The sequence below is a fragment of the Parambassis ranga genome, chromosome 1, assembly GCF_900634625.1.
Source record: "Parambassis ranga chromosome 1, fParRan2.1, whole genome shotgun sequence".
Lineage (NCBI taxonomy): Eukaryota > Metazoa > Chordata > Actinopteri > Ambassidae > Parambassis > Parambassis ranga.
Window position 1 is genome coordinate 20,516,575 of NC_041022.1, and position 15,915 is coordinate 20,532,489.

Genomic DNA, 15,915 nt, shown 5'->3' on the forward strand with positions numbered 1-15,915 from the left:
AGCCTGGCAAGAAAGGTTGTCTGAAAATCTTGTAAAAACCCTGTTGTGAAAAAACAAGCTGTATATCACCTTAGAGGTATTTCCAGGACACAAACATTTTCAGTAAAATATATTTCTGTATTTCATCACATATTACACAATATTGTTAATCCTGATGCAGATTCTGATATTTTACATGCTGAGAAGGTTAGTTCATATTAGAACAATAGCAGTTTGCATGATGTAGAACCAATCAGAATCAGAAATGTAGTAATAGTAGTAGTGGCAACGCAATTGATATTTTTTATTTTAACTAAGCACTGATGCAGGACGATGTTGGGAAGGTTCAGAGGCATCCTACTGTGAAAAAAAGGAAGGAAAAGCATGGGGGTGTCATGTTTACCTTGTCCTGAATACAAATATATTGTATTAGTGACAAGGCTTTGACTCCTCCCACCTACAAACACCAACAGCAATCGGTCTTGGCTTTAAAGAATATCTTTGCAGCAAAAATCATAGTTTATTAGCATGTTTTATAACTCTCATTGTTTACACGACTTTTATTTCATGCACCTTAGGAAAAATACAGTGGTTCAGCCCTCAGGGACCTCCTGCAATGAGAGTTGACATTGAACGGACTAGTAGTCTATACACAGGTTGTGTAACAAATAAATGGGTTTTTATAGTTATTGCAGGTATTTGGGCAGTTTCCATGTTTGTTAATGTGTTAATCAGTTTAAGTTTTTCCTTGTGCAAGCCTTGATATGAAATGCCTGGCTATGCACAGAGAAAAAAAATGTAGCCATATATCATACTGTCCCTGAGGGTCACAGCTATAAGTCATAAACTCAACCTATACTGTGATCTTAATACATCAGAATGTATATTTATGTGGGATTATTCATCACTATTAGGTCACAGACAGATTACATGACTGGGGTACGTGGTTTTTAAAATTCACAGGGTGACGCATTCCATCGTCACATTCGCCCATGATGGTATAATGTCTGTGTATTGACAGCAGTGAATTAACAATGATTTTGTGGGTGTGTGGGTGGGTCTGTACAGACACACACACGCTGCCACCCCTCCAGAAGCTGTGATACAGCACTATACCAGAGACAGGAGGTGGGAACGGACATGAATGGGCTTCATTGTGTTCAAGCAGCACACAGACACACAGAAACATACATAATGAGAGGCACTGTACTGGAATTAACAGCAGGCTTGTTCTTATAATTAACACTGTTATTTTGTGCTCATCTGTAAAACTATTTATACCGCACCTCTAAACACAGACAGGAATCCTGTCATTAGGCGTGTTGTTGCAGACGTTTTGGATGTCTGCCGTCTTAACATGGGTTTACAGCGACACAAACCACAAAAGACAGACACCTTGTGTGTGTTTGCGTAGAAGAATCAAGTGATCAGAGACCTGATGAGTTATTATGTAACATGAACTGGTAGAACTAGAAGCTATTATCAGGTAATTTTGTCTCTTATAACAACCTGTGAGGAGTATTTAAAGCCAGCCTCTCCTGTTGGTTGGGGGGGGGGGGGGTAGTGCTGTGATAGCACCTGCAGCTTTGGCCTCTTAACCTTTTCTAACCCTTTAGGTCCTCGTGACCAGAGGTAGAGGCAGCAATCAGAAAGCAATTTCAGTAGAGCTGGCACACCGATTTTAATGTGCTGCAGGTTACCTGAAGCTTCACAAGCAGTAAAAACAGTTTTTACCTGTTCAGTAGGTAAGGCTGAGGACGTGTCCTCCTTACGTCCCACTATTCCACCAGTCTCCATTATTATGGACAACATTGTCAGGATTATAGTGCTTGTGTTTAGACATTGTGTGGGTGTTTCTAACAAATAAATACATAGATTTTCAGTATTATAATTACAACAAGCTGTCATGTTTCTCTCATGGTTTCTCTCTCCTGTCTACTTGTTATTCTTCTCTTCCTCTACCCCCCCCCCCCCCCCATATGAGCCAGGTCCTGCTCAAGGTTTCTTCTGTTAAAAGGAGTTTTTCTTGCCACTGTCTGCTTGCTCGTGGGTTCAGCCTCTGGGTTTCTTGTAAAGCACCAGAGACACCTTTATTATAAAAGGTGCTATATGAATAAAATTGAACTGATTTAAATTCACTTCATGAGTACATAAGGGTCTGAATAATCTACAGTAAATATAGTCTGCAGAGAGTGCAGCCTGCTCTTTATCAGCCTGCATTTTGTCTTTATATAAAGTAATTATATGAGCTGTAAAGAATATAAAGACATGACGCTCCAGACACCTGCAGATTTACAGCAGCCAACTCTGCCCTGCACTCATCTAAAAATGAGTTCATCCTTCATGTATATTGCATTTCCATATTAGGAATATATATATAGATCTTATGTTTGTATTGCACAACTTTCTCTATCTCATGTCTTTTTCTGCAGCTCTCTCTGTAGTTTTTACAGGATATGTGGTTTGGTTCTGCATTAAGCTGAATGTAGACCGTCTATAATCTAATGACGATCACATCAAAGGTACTTTCTATAGTGACAGAAAACAGGAAGTTAACTCTTGTTGACATCTTTATTTTTTTAACTGCATCCTGTTAACCCAGACGTGCCAACCCATATGCAACACTTGCCGTACTTCAGTGTCATAATTTTACTCACAGAAAAAGGATTAGAATATTGATTTTCTCATCAACACAACACAATTGTGTTTAATGATTATGAGCAAGAGAGACGGGTTTATCCAAGCTGCACTGATGGCAGAAGACGAAGTAGTGATGTGATAAAAAGTCAGACTGTGGCACACACTCTGTGGGCTGTTTCTTGTGTGTGCACACATGCTGGTAGATCTGTCTCTTCTCACACACGCATATGCTCTGACACTTCTATATCTGTGTTGCACATAAACACAAGCTCCCTGGTTGCTCTCGCTTCTCTCTGATAACTCTGGTGCACAATCAGTGTGTATATGACACACACACACAAACCACCACTTAAATATAAATCAGGCAGCAGAAGACAAAAGCCTGCAGACAGGTAGTGACTGTATCAACACAATAAATGCATATGTAATCATCCTGTACACAAACTTCTGTTTGTGTGAGGTAACAGTAATATTATATGTTATGACCCGAAATAGGGGTGGGCGATATGGCAAAAATTTTATATCACGATTCTTTAATGATAAAATCACATCACACAGTACCGAACATAAAGGTGGAGTTCGTTTTAGGGACCAGATGCTCCGTTCTCTTTTCGTTTTCAGCCGTAGCTTCCTAACAGGGAGGCTGTCATTGGTTGGTCGTGTTCACATTTAGCGCACTGAGAGTTGGCCGAGTGAAAAAACTCATGCTTCTGCGCGAACATAGAACTGCAATTAATAGAACGTGCTCTATGGACGATAAAACGATCTGTCCGTTCTGGTAGATCGCCGATACGTTCAAATCCTTCACGATCATTTATCGTCAAATCGCACAGCCCTAACCCGAAATTATTTTCATGGCATGTCCTCAAATCTGTGTTTTTAGTAATTAATGTCAGGCATGCAGCAGGCTGAACACTATGTCCAAAGAAAATGTTGTGCGGGGGTATGTAACAACACAATTATTGACAACACACCAAAGAAATGTCTCATTTCTGACATCCAAAAGTACTGCTTGTGGCTTTATATTTAAAATGTCTAAACCTGGCCAACTCAATCAGACCAATAACACCCAGGGTGTTGTTCTGTACTGTACGGCCTTTTTGGCCACATCCTGTGTGGGGTTGTCTATAACTTGATTCAGACTGAGATTCTTCCGCTCACAGCTCCTCCTTCTTCTTAGCTGTCAGTGTTGTTCTCATGGGTCACATGTCTAAACCAGTTCACTTATTGGAACGCGCACACTTTTCCCATTTTCTCATTCCATGTCACCCCCTACCTCTCTACCTATTTTCGTCTCCTCCTTCTCTCAGACTGTCGCCGGTACAGTGTCATGCTGCCTCTCTGCAGGTCTCCTGCCATTACTGCCAATCTGCCATCAGTGTTTTTTTCATCTCAGTGCCTCATTGTGATGGAAAAAGTTGCTGCGATAAAGTTTGTATTAACCCCTTTAAATGGATACCTCAGGCAATTTGTAAGCTCGTGGCTATATACACTCAAATACCTATACTTCCAGCTATTTGTTTTGAATCTGTGAGAATTTATTTTTGAAGTTGAGAGTTGTCATCACTCCGATACATGTGGCTAATCAGGCCCTTGTCATCTCATTAAATGGAGGTTTTTGTTGTTGTTGTCATGGTCCTGCTGCAAGAATAGGTTCTGGAAAAGCTTATGGAAAAATCCTCTTTTTTTCATTATCTTGGTTACTATGGTTACCACAAAGATGCCATTGTGCACTAGGTTAACGACCTAATCTCTGTCACTTTCTCCTCATCCCTTGTCACAATACATGATAACAAGAGGTCCCTTACTATATTACCATATGGCCTCACTAGCATCTTTAAGTGAATGAATGACAGGAGAGGATGTGAGTCTTTGAGGCTTACGACTCATGCTGAACTGTTTTTTTGCACATACTATCCTGCATGTGTTAAGATGCTGCTCTTGTCTCTGTGCACAGTGCACTGTGAGGCTAGAATGGGTGCTGTTTTTGCAGAATGATTAGGGGAAGCTGCAGTATATTTCTGGCATGGAATGAGGAATGAACAGTTCTACTGCATTTTGATAGACTGTGCAGAAATATTTTTTCAGCACAGTCATTTTAGGCAGGAAGCGTGTGTTTGTGTGTTAACAGTGACTAGTGTGCACAATTTTCTCTTAAAGACTCATTGACAAGGCATGAACACTGAAAAAAAGCCCCCGACCGTTCTGTACCCCTCACTGTTTGAGGAACATAATGCAGCATTTATCAGAAGAGAGACAGAGCTTGTTTGTGCATATAAAAGATCCAATTTATCTATTTGAGCATACAGCTGTGTGTTTGTGTTCAGATTGCACCACCGTTTAACCACATGGACTCCTCTGCCATTGTCAGCATAATGCAGGAATTTGTTGTTGTGTGTTTCAGGTCAAGACTTTCTTTGTCCCTTAACAGGAAACTTCATTTTCAGTGAAAAGAAAACATTACACTCAACATCATGCATGAATGGGACGCATTGAAATGAACAATGGCAGCAGGCAACTGTCTCACCTTCGTCACAGCACGAGTTACTGTAGGCTCGTAGCGTTAAGAATAAACTCAGGACACGGCACTGAATCACACCTTGTCTCCTTCACTGTCCTCCTCTGCTCACACTAATTATTCTCATTAAAGAAGGGCACCTTCCTCCTCAGTAAACACTTCTCACAGTCCTCTCAGCCACTGATCCTTCTCAGTTCGGAGGAATTTTGTTTTCCTTCTGTAGAGCAGAGGCTTTCCCTCCTGCTCTACATGCGGTTGGTTGATTGAAACAGAAGTGATCCAGGAAATGAAGCTTATTCTCCTCCTGATGCCAAAAATGTAAAATGTAAGCAATGCAAAGAGCAGGAAATTGAGTGAACAGCGAAGTGGAGGGTGACTGGACTGTTTTAGCGGTGCAGCTTTGCAGCAGGTCTGTTGTCAGTGAGGAGAGTCACTGCGGTTCAGGAGCATGGTTCACGGCCTCTTTTGGTTTTTGAACCCTCGTTGGAGGTCAGGAGGCAGCGAGCACGGCAAAATAAGGTATTTTCCCTTTGCAGATTGTTTCATTTGAATGAGTTTTAGGGAGCTGACGACATTTAATTTGTTAATTCATGTACATTTATGTTTCCTTTCATCTGAAAATTTGCCAAATAACCTCGCTTCCCCTGAAGGAGCCCTGACTCCCAAGTTGCTGAGAAATGAATTTCACCCAGTTTTTCATATTTCTGCTCTAAAACTCAGGTTTTTCAACTTAGATGCCGCAAAACTCCAGGCGGGATAAAATGACTTTGAAACAGATGGGATGCAGATGGCAAAAGAAAAAAAATGCAGAAACAAATCATATTATAAATATTAAAATGTCTAAAAATAGAAGCCAGAAGCAGGTGTTTGGTTTAAGGGAACAGGTAGATCCAGATGATGGATGATGGATGGATATTCACCATGATATGATTTTTAATCAGAATTTTCTTCATAACCCAGCACAGACAGCATATTTTTTTAGGTTGTGCCAATGCATTGATTAACACTGCTGAATATGAATTTGTCTTTTTGTTGAGTTGATGACATGTCCTACTATATACTTCTAAACTCATGATGGACTGTGTGATCAGGGTCCAGACCCAGCAAATGCACATGTAAAGCAGCCATTAGTCGCAAACTCATCCTGCCATCACGAGGAAGGCACGATTAATAGGCCATCTGTAATTGTGGTGTGTGTGTGTGTTAGGTTGTGTGTGTGTGTATAGCTGAGCAAATGCTTAAGAGTCAAGATGAGAAGTGCACAGATGTTGCTGAATTGCCAGGAACTCAATTATACCTTATTGCTTTATGGGAATTGCTGTATGTGGTGCTGTGTATGTCTGCCAATAACAATAGAAGAATAGAATAGGAAGAAACCACACTTTAGAATTGTCTAACCTCTTCCTGTCTCTGTATATTTTTTTTTGCCAACTTTATTTGCAGGTGTGTGCTCGTGTTTGCATCTTCAGTCAACCCTCACCATCTATTAGCAGGGGTAAGGTGCTATAGCTGAGTGTCACACTCACCCACCACCCGCATCATTAACAGGTTGTCTGCAGAGTATAATGAGCTGCCAGTCGCCTCTGCCTCCTCTCACATCTCTCTCTCCAGAGACAGCCAAAGACAGAGGCTTGATGGGGCAGGTGCTCATTTGCTAATTTTTTTTTCAATTTTGGGAGAGAAAAATCCCACGTTTGTCTTCACTCCATCAGGTTTCGGTCCATGTGACATCCTCTGTGCGTTAACTAGGACCTATAAATAGCTCAACAAAAAGGTAGCAGGTATTCATTAGAAAGAGGTCACCATGTCTCTCCCTGTGGGAGACTTGCTCATGGGACTTTAAAAAAAGTGTGCATGTTGTGCAATGTGCAGATTGTGTTGCCTCTGCTACTTATTGCTGTTTACAGAAACTTTTTACCGGCTGTCCACAATGGTTTTTGAATGGTGGTTGAAATTTTTAAGTTTGAAGTGTTTATGTAGCTAGAATGGGGAAGCTTGTAGCTTGTTCTTCACTTGTCTGTCTTCCTCTTTGGTAAAAATTATGGGTTAATATGGGTTAATGCAATCTGCCTGACCAGGGCTGGCTGTATGTGTTAACTGTTATATGTTGTGGACCATTAGACCAAAAAACAACGGAGCATTTTCATGCTGTGGAGCTGCATTTGGCCTGTAGTGTTGTGTTTGCCTTCTAATGAAGTTCACGCAGAGGTAAAGGTGCTTTTCATCTCTTAAGTCATGTGGTCACATGAACATTTGGTTTCAAGAGCTGATTTCCCTGCTACACTCATCAGGATATTTAGCTGCAGTGAAACGTGTGTACTTTGTGTACAGTCACAAGATATAAAACAATACCAAGAAATGAATTATGTCAATAGTCACAAGATTATATTACAGGAAGTTGTCATTCCTCACTCAGTTCCCTGTAGAGTAAATAAATATTAGATGGTCAAGCTACAGTTTCAGTGCTGCAGTATAGGGCTCACTTTGTGTGAGTGTGAGGTTTTATTCAGTCAGCTGCGACCCATCTGCTCCAGTTTAATATGGAGAATCAAAACAAAAGTAGCAGCAGCAATTGATCTGCCACACACTTCTTATAAAAATGAAGTTCATAAGTAATGTAACAGAAAAAAATTAATTCTTTTAATTGATTTTTTTAATGATAGGGTAATGTCACCTAAGTGTAAAGTTAGTCACTTTAGTTCTTACCATCACATTCATAGCACTACATCAGCAAATGAAGTCTGTCCAGTTGTCATGGAAACACAGATGTTCAAAATTCATTTACTTTGCCTATGGTGGTTTAAAGATTGACTTCTGCCTGCATCTGTGTGTGGCTCAGTTTCGTCTCCCTGACCTGTGAGCTCTCATGTTAATGAATAATAGTTGTCTTTGAAGTAGCTCTTGACAGCTGTGAAAGCGGCATCTGCTGATGAAGATGTTGTGGTGGAGCTCCTAATCAGATTTTTCGGTAAGTGTTTTCTCAGCTAACTCTGAGAAAGCTTTAGGTTAGAGTGCATGGCACTTTTTAACAGCCTGGAGTGTAAACATATACATGTCGGGCTGTTTCCATCCATCTGAACCAGTGCATGCATTTTATTGATATCTGATAGAAGCTATATTTTCTGATCATTAGCCTTGTTGTTTCCAGGTTTACATGAGTTACAGGTGGAAGTGTAATAAAATAGGAACTGAGTTTGATAGAACTTTATCTGCAGCTTTGTGTCCTATCCAGCACTGGGCTGTATGAATGTAATCTTCATCAGATCATTATTAAACATCATTGTGTTAATACAGACAACATGTTTTAGTAGCGATTATACCTCATTGTCAGGAGGTATCAGTAATAATATCTGTGTGCTGTATGCTCTGTAAGGAGCTCGGAAGCTTTGACTGCTGTATGCAGAAAGCAGTCTGAATTCATGCAGCAGTGAGACCTTTGAAATGTCTGCAAAACTCCCCCCCTTTCTTTCTTTGTAGGCTGGAGATGACAAGGGAGGCAAAAAATAAAAAATGGTAGAATCTTATTTTCTGGTTTTGAAAGCCTGAAGCAGTTACAAGGATGGAGACAGAGAGAGAAAAAGACAGTTGGAGAGACGGGAGGAGAGAAAGAGAATGACAATGAGGTGTCAGCTAGGGGAAGATTGAAACATACTGACAATAGGTGTTATTTGTGTATGTGCACTCCTGTGTAAAGATTAGCATGAGTCGCTAGCTGGTGAAGGAGCACAGCAAACAGCCCAGGGTTATTTACCAAGCTCTCACAGGGGTCGGACATGCTAGTATGTCCACCTCCTCTCTCTCTCTACCACACATCCTGCTGACAAGAGGCTCAGGGTGCCTGACATTTTCCTTCTAGTTTTTTTTTTTCCTCCCGTTTTCTTTTCTCCTCTACATTCCTGACCTTTCCAGAGTGCTGGTGGGGCTTGTGCTGTCGCAAGAGAAGAAGGGGTCGGCAAAGATAAGAGCACTTGAGATGCCGGTCGGTTAGCTGGGCTTGAGGTGGACACCACTGGCAGGGAAACATGAGCCGAATGTAGAGCTGCAGCGATCGAATGAACGTTTGTTCAGCAGCTGATGACAAATCGTCCAAACACCAACATGATTTAAACATTCACACTCAAAAGGTCTTTTTAATGTGACGAAACCAAGGCTGTTCTCAGCATCTGTAGTGTTAACTGACCATGCAGTTCAGATTTGAGGTTATGAAGCTGTCTGGTGAGAATTCTGCTTGTATTTAAATACACTGGAGCTGGACAGGATCCTCACATGAGGCCATTGCAGGGTGTGTACTGTTTTTATTAAAAACATTTTTATTGATAGTAGTTCAAATGAAACCTGTTCAGTCCAACTGGTTGTAATGTAACATAGAAACTGCTTTTCATTGCACTTTTTGCTTTTTAAAGCTGCGCCAATATGTCTTTATATTATAAGGTACAATTTGTATGTTTGATGAACATATGAACGTTACATCACTGACACCTGTCAATCCTGTTGATTGAGTGAGCCATTGGAGAGCAGAGAGGTGACCAGTCAGATGAAGTCTAACTGACACTGGCCTTCACCCTTTATAACTGAGGCCTGGTAAAATTGAGACTGTGACTGCGGTTTATTGGATTATTTCTACGCTGTAGCAGTGTTGCAACAATGAACAGATGTTCATGTGCAGAGGAAATTTAAGAAAGCTGACGTAAAATCAAGGACAGAAACAAGACGGACCCCTTCTAGAGACAGGTTCTACACCTGCAGGATTCAAGCTGGGCTTCAGTCTACCTAACAGCTTCAAATATATGCTAGTGTTACATGACGTTAACATCAGGAAAAGATTCATTAGATTTAAATTGTGGTTTCAAGAGAAACCTCCTATAAGAGAGAACATACTTTCTTGTAACGTGTGACATGAGAAATGGCCGGAGGTCGGCAATAGAGGAGGAGAGAAAGCCTTCCCTGATACTCTAATTGAGGCATTTCCAGACTGCAGTCTGTGAGCCGGCTGCTGGAGAACTTAAAACATGCATTAGTCAGTCTGTGTCTTCCTCTCCCCTTCAGTGCTCTTATCGCTGTAATGCCACTATCTCAGACTGAAGGAGCTCTGATTCTGACAGTGACTGGTGTCGAACTGTAGCCGCCGTGACCTCTCTGGCAGCCAAGAGAGTAATGGAGCCGCTCTGGTCTGGAGGTGTGTAGTACTGCCTGCAGAAGGCTGATTGATCTTACTAATTATCAGTGTTTATGCACATATACTTCCTCTTTCTCTTTTACATGCCTCGTGCCTTCTTCTTCCTCATTATTCATGACTGAAATAAACAGTACACAAAATGTACCTTTAATGCTTTCAGTGGATTATTCGGTCTGGAATTGTGCATTGCTCTCTTCAGTTACAGTAATTATCCTTCCCCCTCTTGTCATACCGCCTGTCTGTGCAGCCATTTGGTCATTATATAACAACACTAAGGTCAAGGACAGCAGCGTTATTATTATTATTTTTTCCTGTGCAGCGTTGCAATTAAATAACTCCCCGCCCACACTGGTCCTACCCAGCGATAAACCACTGAAGTTCTACTGTGAATCCCAAAAAAACACACACAAAGCAGCAGGAAGCACAGCATCATCAAAATTGTAATTTTCAGTTGCACCATGTTAAAGATATTCTGCTCGCTAATATCTCCACCAAAATGCCAGCATGTTTCTAAACAGTGTATTTACAGTCTCATTATCAGGGTTTCCTCCTGTAGTTCACATCTTCACAGAACAAAACCTGATTAAAATCATTCAGGAAGTTCACTTCACTCGAATTAGGTCAGCAGACACAATGACGAACTGAGCAGACGGGCTCATTGTGCTGTTGGACTCAAGACAAAATGAAGTTTTCTTTTAAAATGATCCTCTTAATTCTCAGAGGGGTCACAGAGAGGTTAAAGGAAGATTTGAATCCACAGGGCAGTCATGGATAATGAAAAAAAGAAAGCATATATTTCCTGGTGCTTTTATTGTGGTGGCTGTGTAACTTTATTTAACTCAGGCCTTTGCTGTGCCTGCATTTTTCTGTTCCTAAAATTAACTTCCTAAATGTCAAGTCTGGACCTGAGAGAGGGTGTGGTGTGAAAACTTAGTGTTTCTGTGATAACAGCAACACACAAAGAGTCTTTTAACAGACATGTATTCACTTGTGCTACAAAAGGGGGAATACAAGACTCTTTTACTCAAATACACACAGTCAGAACCAAAAAGGCTCTGAATTCCCAGCATGCACAGCACTTCCTGAACTGTCCCTGTAGCCGATAAGCGAGCCCTGCGGAGTGCACAGACAGGGCTTGTGATCGCAGTTGGCAGCGGGCTTGTTACAAGTCTGCACAACGCACAAACTTGATCGGAAGCTGTCGTTCTCACACGTGCAAGAGCAACTGCTGATCAATCTGTCACGCTGCTTAAAAAAGTCTCTCTCAGACAGGGAAAAGAGCTGTGGGCAGCGTGAGGGGCAGGAAACAGAGGACGTTTTTGTCAGAGTGTGTGTGTGTGTGTGTGTAAGTTCTGCAGGTTTGAATGTGTTTTTCGGGGGGTTGTTTGAGGTGAGGTGCGTAGTTGTGGTATGAGTCAACAAATGGTTCTTGGAGTCAGCTGGCCAGTTACAGCCTGTACAGTATGAAAGCAGCAGCTAGCAGCTAAATATCTTAACACATTTCAATTTGAAGCAACATGTATCTCATACATGAGTATCCAACATACAAGGACTGCAAAAAGTCACAATTACAAAGGAAGATACCAAGAAACATTAAGATTGTGTAGATGAATATTAATTAGCAGCTTCTGGCAACTTTCACAAAATCTTTATGTGAGGTTTCAGAGTTTCTTACAACAACTGGAACACTTTCAAAGAAATCTGGGACTTAATTACAGGTGCTAAGCAGAAACAGAAAGGGGAAAAGAGCTGATCATTTCTAGAAAAGCTGTCTCAAAGGACAAACTTTTTCATTTTACCTTGAATAAAACCGAGCGCATTTCAAGTTTCCAGCTGTTAAACACTTTGATAGAGCTGTAATGGCATGTATAAGATAAAAAAACCCATTATTGCTTTACATAGTTGACTTCTGGCCCCTTCACTAGCTTTATCACTTTTGGCAGATTTTTCCTCTTCCTCTATCTCACAATGAAGTCCAGATCCAGTATGTTTAGACTAGCATTTCCAACTTGACTGCAGTCCAAGGAGGAACTCACGAGGCTCCATATTAATTCTGTCATAACTAGACCAGACCTATCTCCACAGTGCTGTGTCAGCGCTACAGAACGGTCTGGCTGCAGCCCTCAGGGGCAATAAAAACACTCCGACTTGTTTGTTATTTCTTCAAACCCCTCATAATCACCTTGGGTGGAGCTAAGGCCACGAGGCACTGATAAAATAGCGCCTGGGAAGAGCATGTTTTTTGGTGTCATTGTGGTGTCAGTTTCTAAAAGGGCACATTCAGTTCCACTGCTGCTGGCAGATTTAAAAGATGCATGTGGCACATCAACTCTGACCCGCACTGAATGTTAAAAAAACACATGCAGAAGGCAATAAGCGCTTTGTAAATTTGACTGAAAAATACGAGCAGACCTGCTTTATTCCAAGCCTTTATCTGACCTTGTCATTTTTAGTACACACACTGAAAGCTGATGATTGATTGGCATTGATCAACAGAAATAGCAGCAATGCACAGTGAAGGAGTACCATTGACATCTGGAGGATGTTTGGTAACTACAAAAAAGAGACACCTCTGCACACTGTTGGTGGTTTTTGCTTAAGCTTTCATTCTTGTGTGCTAGGTTTGCTTTAATGCTGATGCCAGTTGGGTGTTCATCCCATGTTGGCTGCTGTTGGAGTCCATGTTGTTTCTGGTTATCCCAAACAAACTGAAGCTCTTTCGTTTGCCTTAAGACATAAAAAAAACAAATCCCTAAGATGAAATGAATGAAACAATGAATCAGTACACTGCTGTATTATCTGATGGACGGTAGTAATAGAGGATTATTATACCTACCCTCTACATACAGTATGTTTCTCACACTAATGATAGTCATCCATCTTGTAAATGCTTTGTCTGAGAGCTCATCTGAGGGCACTGGAGGGACTGGTAGTGTGCACCGAGTACTTTTCAGGCTTTCAACTGGTTGTCCTCTCAGTAAGTGAGGAGCAGATGAGCCTGGACGAGTAGGCCTTTTACCCCAGCTCTCAGCTCTCTCATGAACACACAGCTGACAGAAATCCTCATTCTCGCTTTATAGCTTTGTAGCATCTGCTTCTACAGACGATAGTAGATACAATCATGTAGTATTATACCTTCATTCATCCAGGTCTTCTTACGTCCAAGAGTTTAAAATGTGGCAACCATACTCAGCTTTTTCTGAAGACGTCACTCCCCTGCACTCTGATCAGTTCATCAGTTCAGAACTGAGTTTATGCAACTAGCTGTGTTAGCTACACTGTGTGGAGAAAGCATTGGCGAAGTAAATTACAATAAAGCAAGCTAGCAGCCAGATCAGCACCGAGACTTTGGATGAAGTGGACAGATTTTGCTGTGGAGTACATGACACACAATGAGGCAAGCCACTTAAGTACAAACTAATATTAAGTTCTAAATATTGTCATTGGCATCAGTCAGTCTGCATGTTGTTATCATTGGCTGTCATAGTATTGTAAATCTTTGTTGGTGCCTTATCTAAACTGTTGTTATGAATCTGTTTAGTACATTTTGTGTTAATTAAGTTTACTCTCATTCTGTTGGATTTGCCGCCGTGCGTCCATCTGCATCACACTGTGATCTCCATCACACACAGCTTCTGGCTCTTTCTCTAGTCAGCATTCCTCCCTCACATGTCTCTGTCTCTATTTCTGTCTCTACCTCCCTTTTTCCTCCCCTCTCTCACATCTGAATCCACACAGCTTCCTTCCTGGTGTACCACTGTATGCACTAACCCTCCACTTCTTTAAGCTGCCCCTCTTTTTTCTCCCCTCTGTTTGTTTTTCAGTGTTCACATTCCCCTCTCTAGTCACCCCCTCTCTGTTTCTCTGATTAAGAGGATAGGTGTCCTGGCTGATTGAGCTGCTTTCAGGTGTAACACCTGACTCAGGGTGTCCTGCATGCTCCTCAGTGCAGAGCTGCTGCTGCAGAGCACATTATCTGCACCCAAATAAAATCCAAACCGCTGTGAAGCTTCAATGTACGGCTGTCGACTGACTACTATGCAAAAGACAGAAGTACAATACTGGACACAATGGTGCTATTCTCTGGCTCCATGAGGTCTGATTCTGTGCATTCAGCATTTACTGCCTGGACCGTGGACTAATGCAAAGACCATAAGGCTTAAGCAAGGCCAAAATGGAACCTTTCTAATGGCTCCCATCTTCCTGTTTCCGTAATAACAATGTAGCCACACAGACAATAGGAGTGTGTCAGTGAATCCACCAGGCTAGTGTTTTTTGGGTGTTGACCTACTTTAGTTAATCCCATGCCTGTGTGTCTACGCCTCCATGTCATATGTGGCTCACTTTACAAGGAAGCAGTTTTGATTGGAGTGTCGATGTGTTGGAGTAGGCTGATGTCTCGACCTTGCAGATTGACCGGATTTTTAGCCAGCTGTCGGATCTTGTAAAAATGCATGTCCGCCTGCTTTAAACTTGAGTGGTTGTAGCAGATTGAAGGTGGCAGCAAAAAAACAAGATGAAAAGATGTATGAGCAGGTGCGCTTTTCACAAAGGCTGTCTGGCGCTGAGATGTGTATTCACATGGGTAAACAAGCAGGCTGAGAGAATCAAGTGAAAAACCCTCCTGTGTCTGCTGCCATTTCCTTTTTGCTCCCACACAGATAGAGACAATGAGGCATGTTCAGGAGGTAGAGATCATACCCACATGGATTCCACTGCAGAGACCGCTATCACCCCTGTGACTTGGTCTCATACTCTTACACACACACACAAACAAAGCTAATGACTTCACTATGTCAAGCACAAACAGAAGCAGCACTCCTTGCAGCAAACAATTCTCAGTTCGGCAGACATCTGAGAGGAAGAGGAGGAGGAGGATGGGAAGGTGGGAAAGAAGTGGAAAAAACTGACTGAGAATTGGTGTTTTCATCCTGTCTTGGAAATAATGACACACCTGGGGAAAGTGTTGCTACAAGGAAAGCATCTTTGTTTACTGACAAGATGAGCCACTGAGCCCTGTTATTACCAGCGATGCTATACAAAAAGGGGTGGCGTGAGTCAGCTCGGTCCGCCATACCATCACGATGCAGAGCGTTAACGAGCTAACACTAGCCTGAGATGTAGCAGTTGGCCTTTTAGCTTTTAATAGAGTTAGAAGTGAGTGGGCGTGGCAAAAAAAGAGCAGAATGGGTGCTGCAAAATGAGTAAAGGAGTGAATCACTGCAGTGAAAATGGGTTTTTAAGAGAGCAGTGTTCATTAGTGGAGCTGCACAGTGATGGATGACAGTGTGGAGGATTGTGGGGAAATTGGGAAGATCAACGTTGACACCATAGCTGAGGAGATTTCCCGTAGGCCACAAATGTGTAATTGGCTTACCTTCTTAATTTGATGTTCAAGTCAACAGTCTGGAGACAAAGGCGGCTGATCCGGGGTCAGCATTAAGTGTCTCTGAGGAAGACTGAATGCAGGGTAGGGCTGAAAAGGACTAATAAATAATAATATGAAAAATATGTGCATGGTACAAAACTTGCTTTGATCAGTAGAAGGCAGTTTCTTTCACTTATTTGGCTTTTCAATCACAGCCAGCTTCCTAAAATATGC

At 41.7% G+C, this 15,915-nt stretch overlaps 1 protein-coding gene across 10 annotated transcripts in view; it reads left to right on the top strand.

Annotated features, from left to right (window-relative positions):
• mgat3b (beta-1,4-mannosyl-glycoprotein 4-beta-N-acetylglucosaminyltransferase b) overlaps positions 1–15,915 on the top strand; it is a 53,745-nt gene that overhangs the window by 14,674 nt on the left and 23,156 nt on the right. Inside the window, exon 1 of one of the 10 annotated variants that reach the window (XM_028418689.1) lies at positions 5,585–5,656. The exons of 8 other annotated variants lie outside the window; for them this stretch is intronic. In XM_028418689.1, coding sequence (XP_028274490.1) covers positions 5,586–5,656 — 71 coding nt within the window. In that variant the 5' untranslated portion in view covers position 5,585. Of the gene's footprint in view, positions 1–5,584; positions 5,657–8,047; positions 8,106–15,915 lie in introns of those variants that run through there. One more of the 10 variants, XM_028419073.1, reaches the window with a different exon arrangement.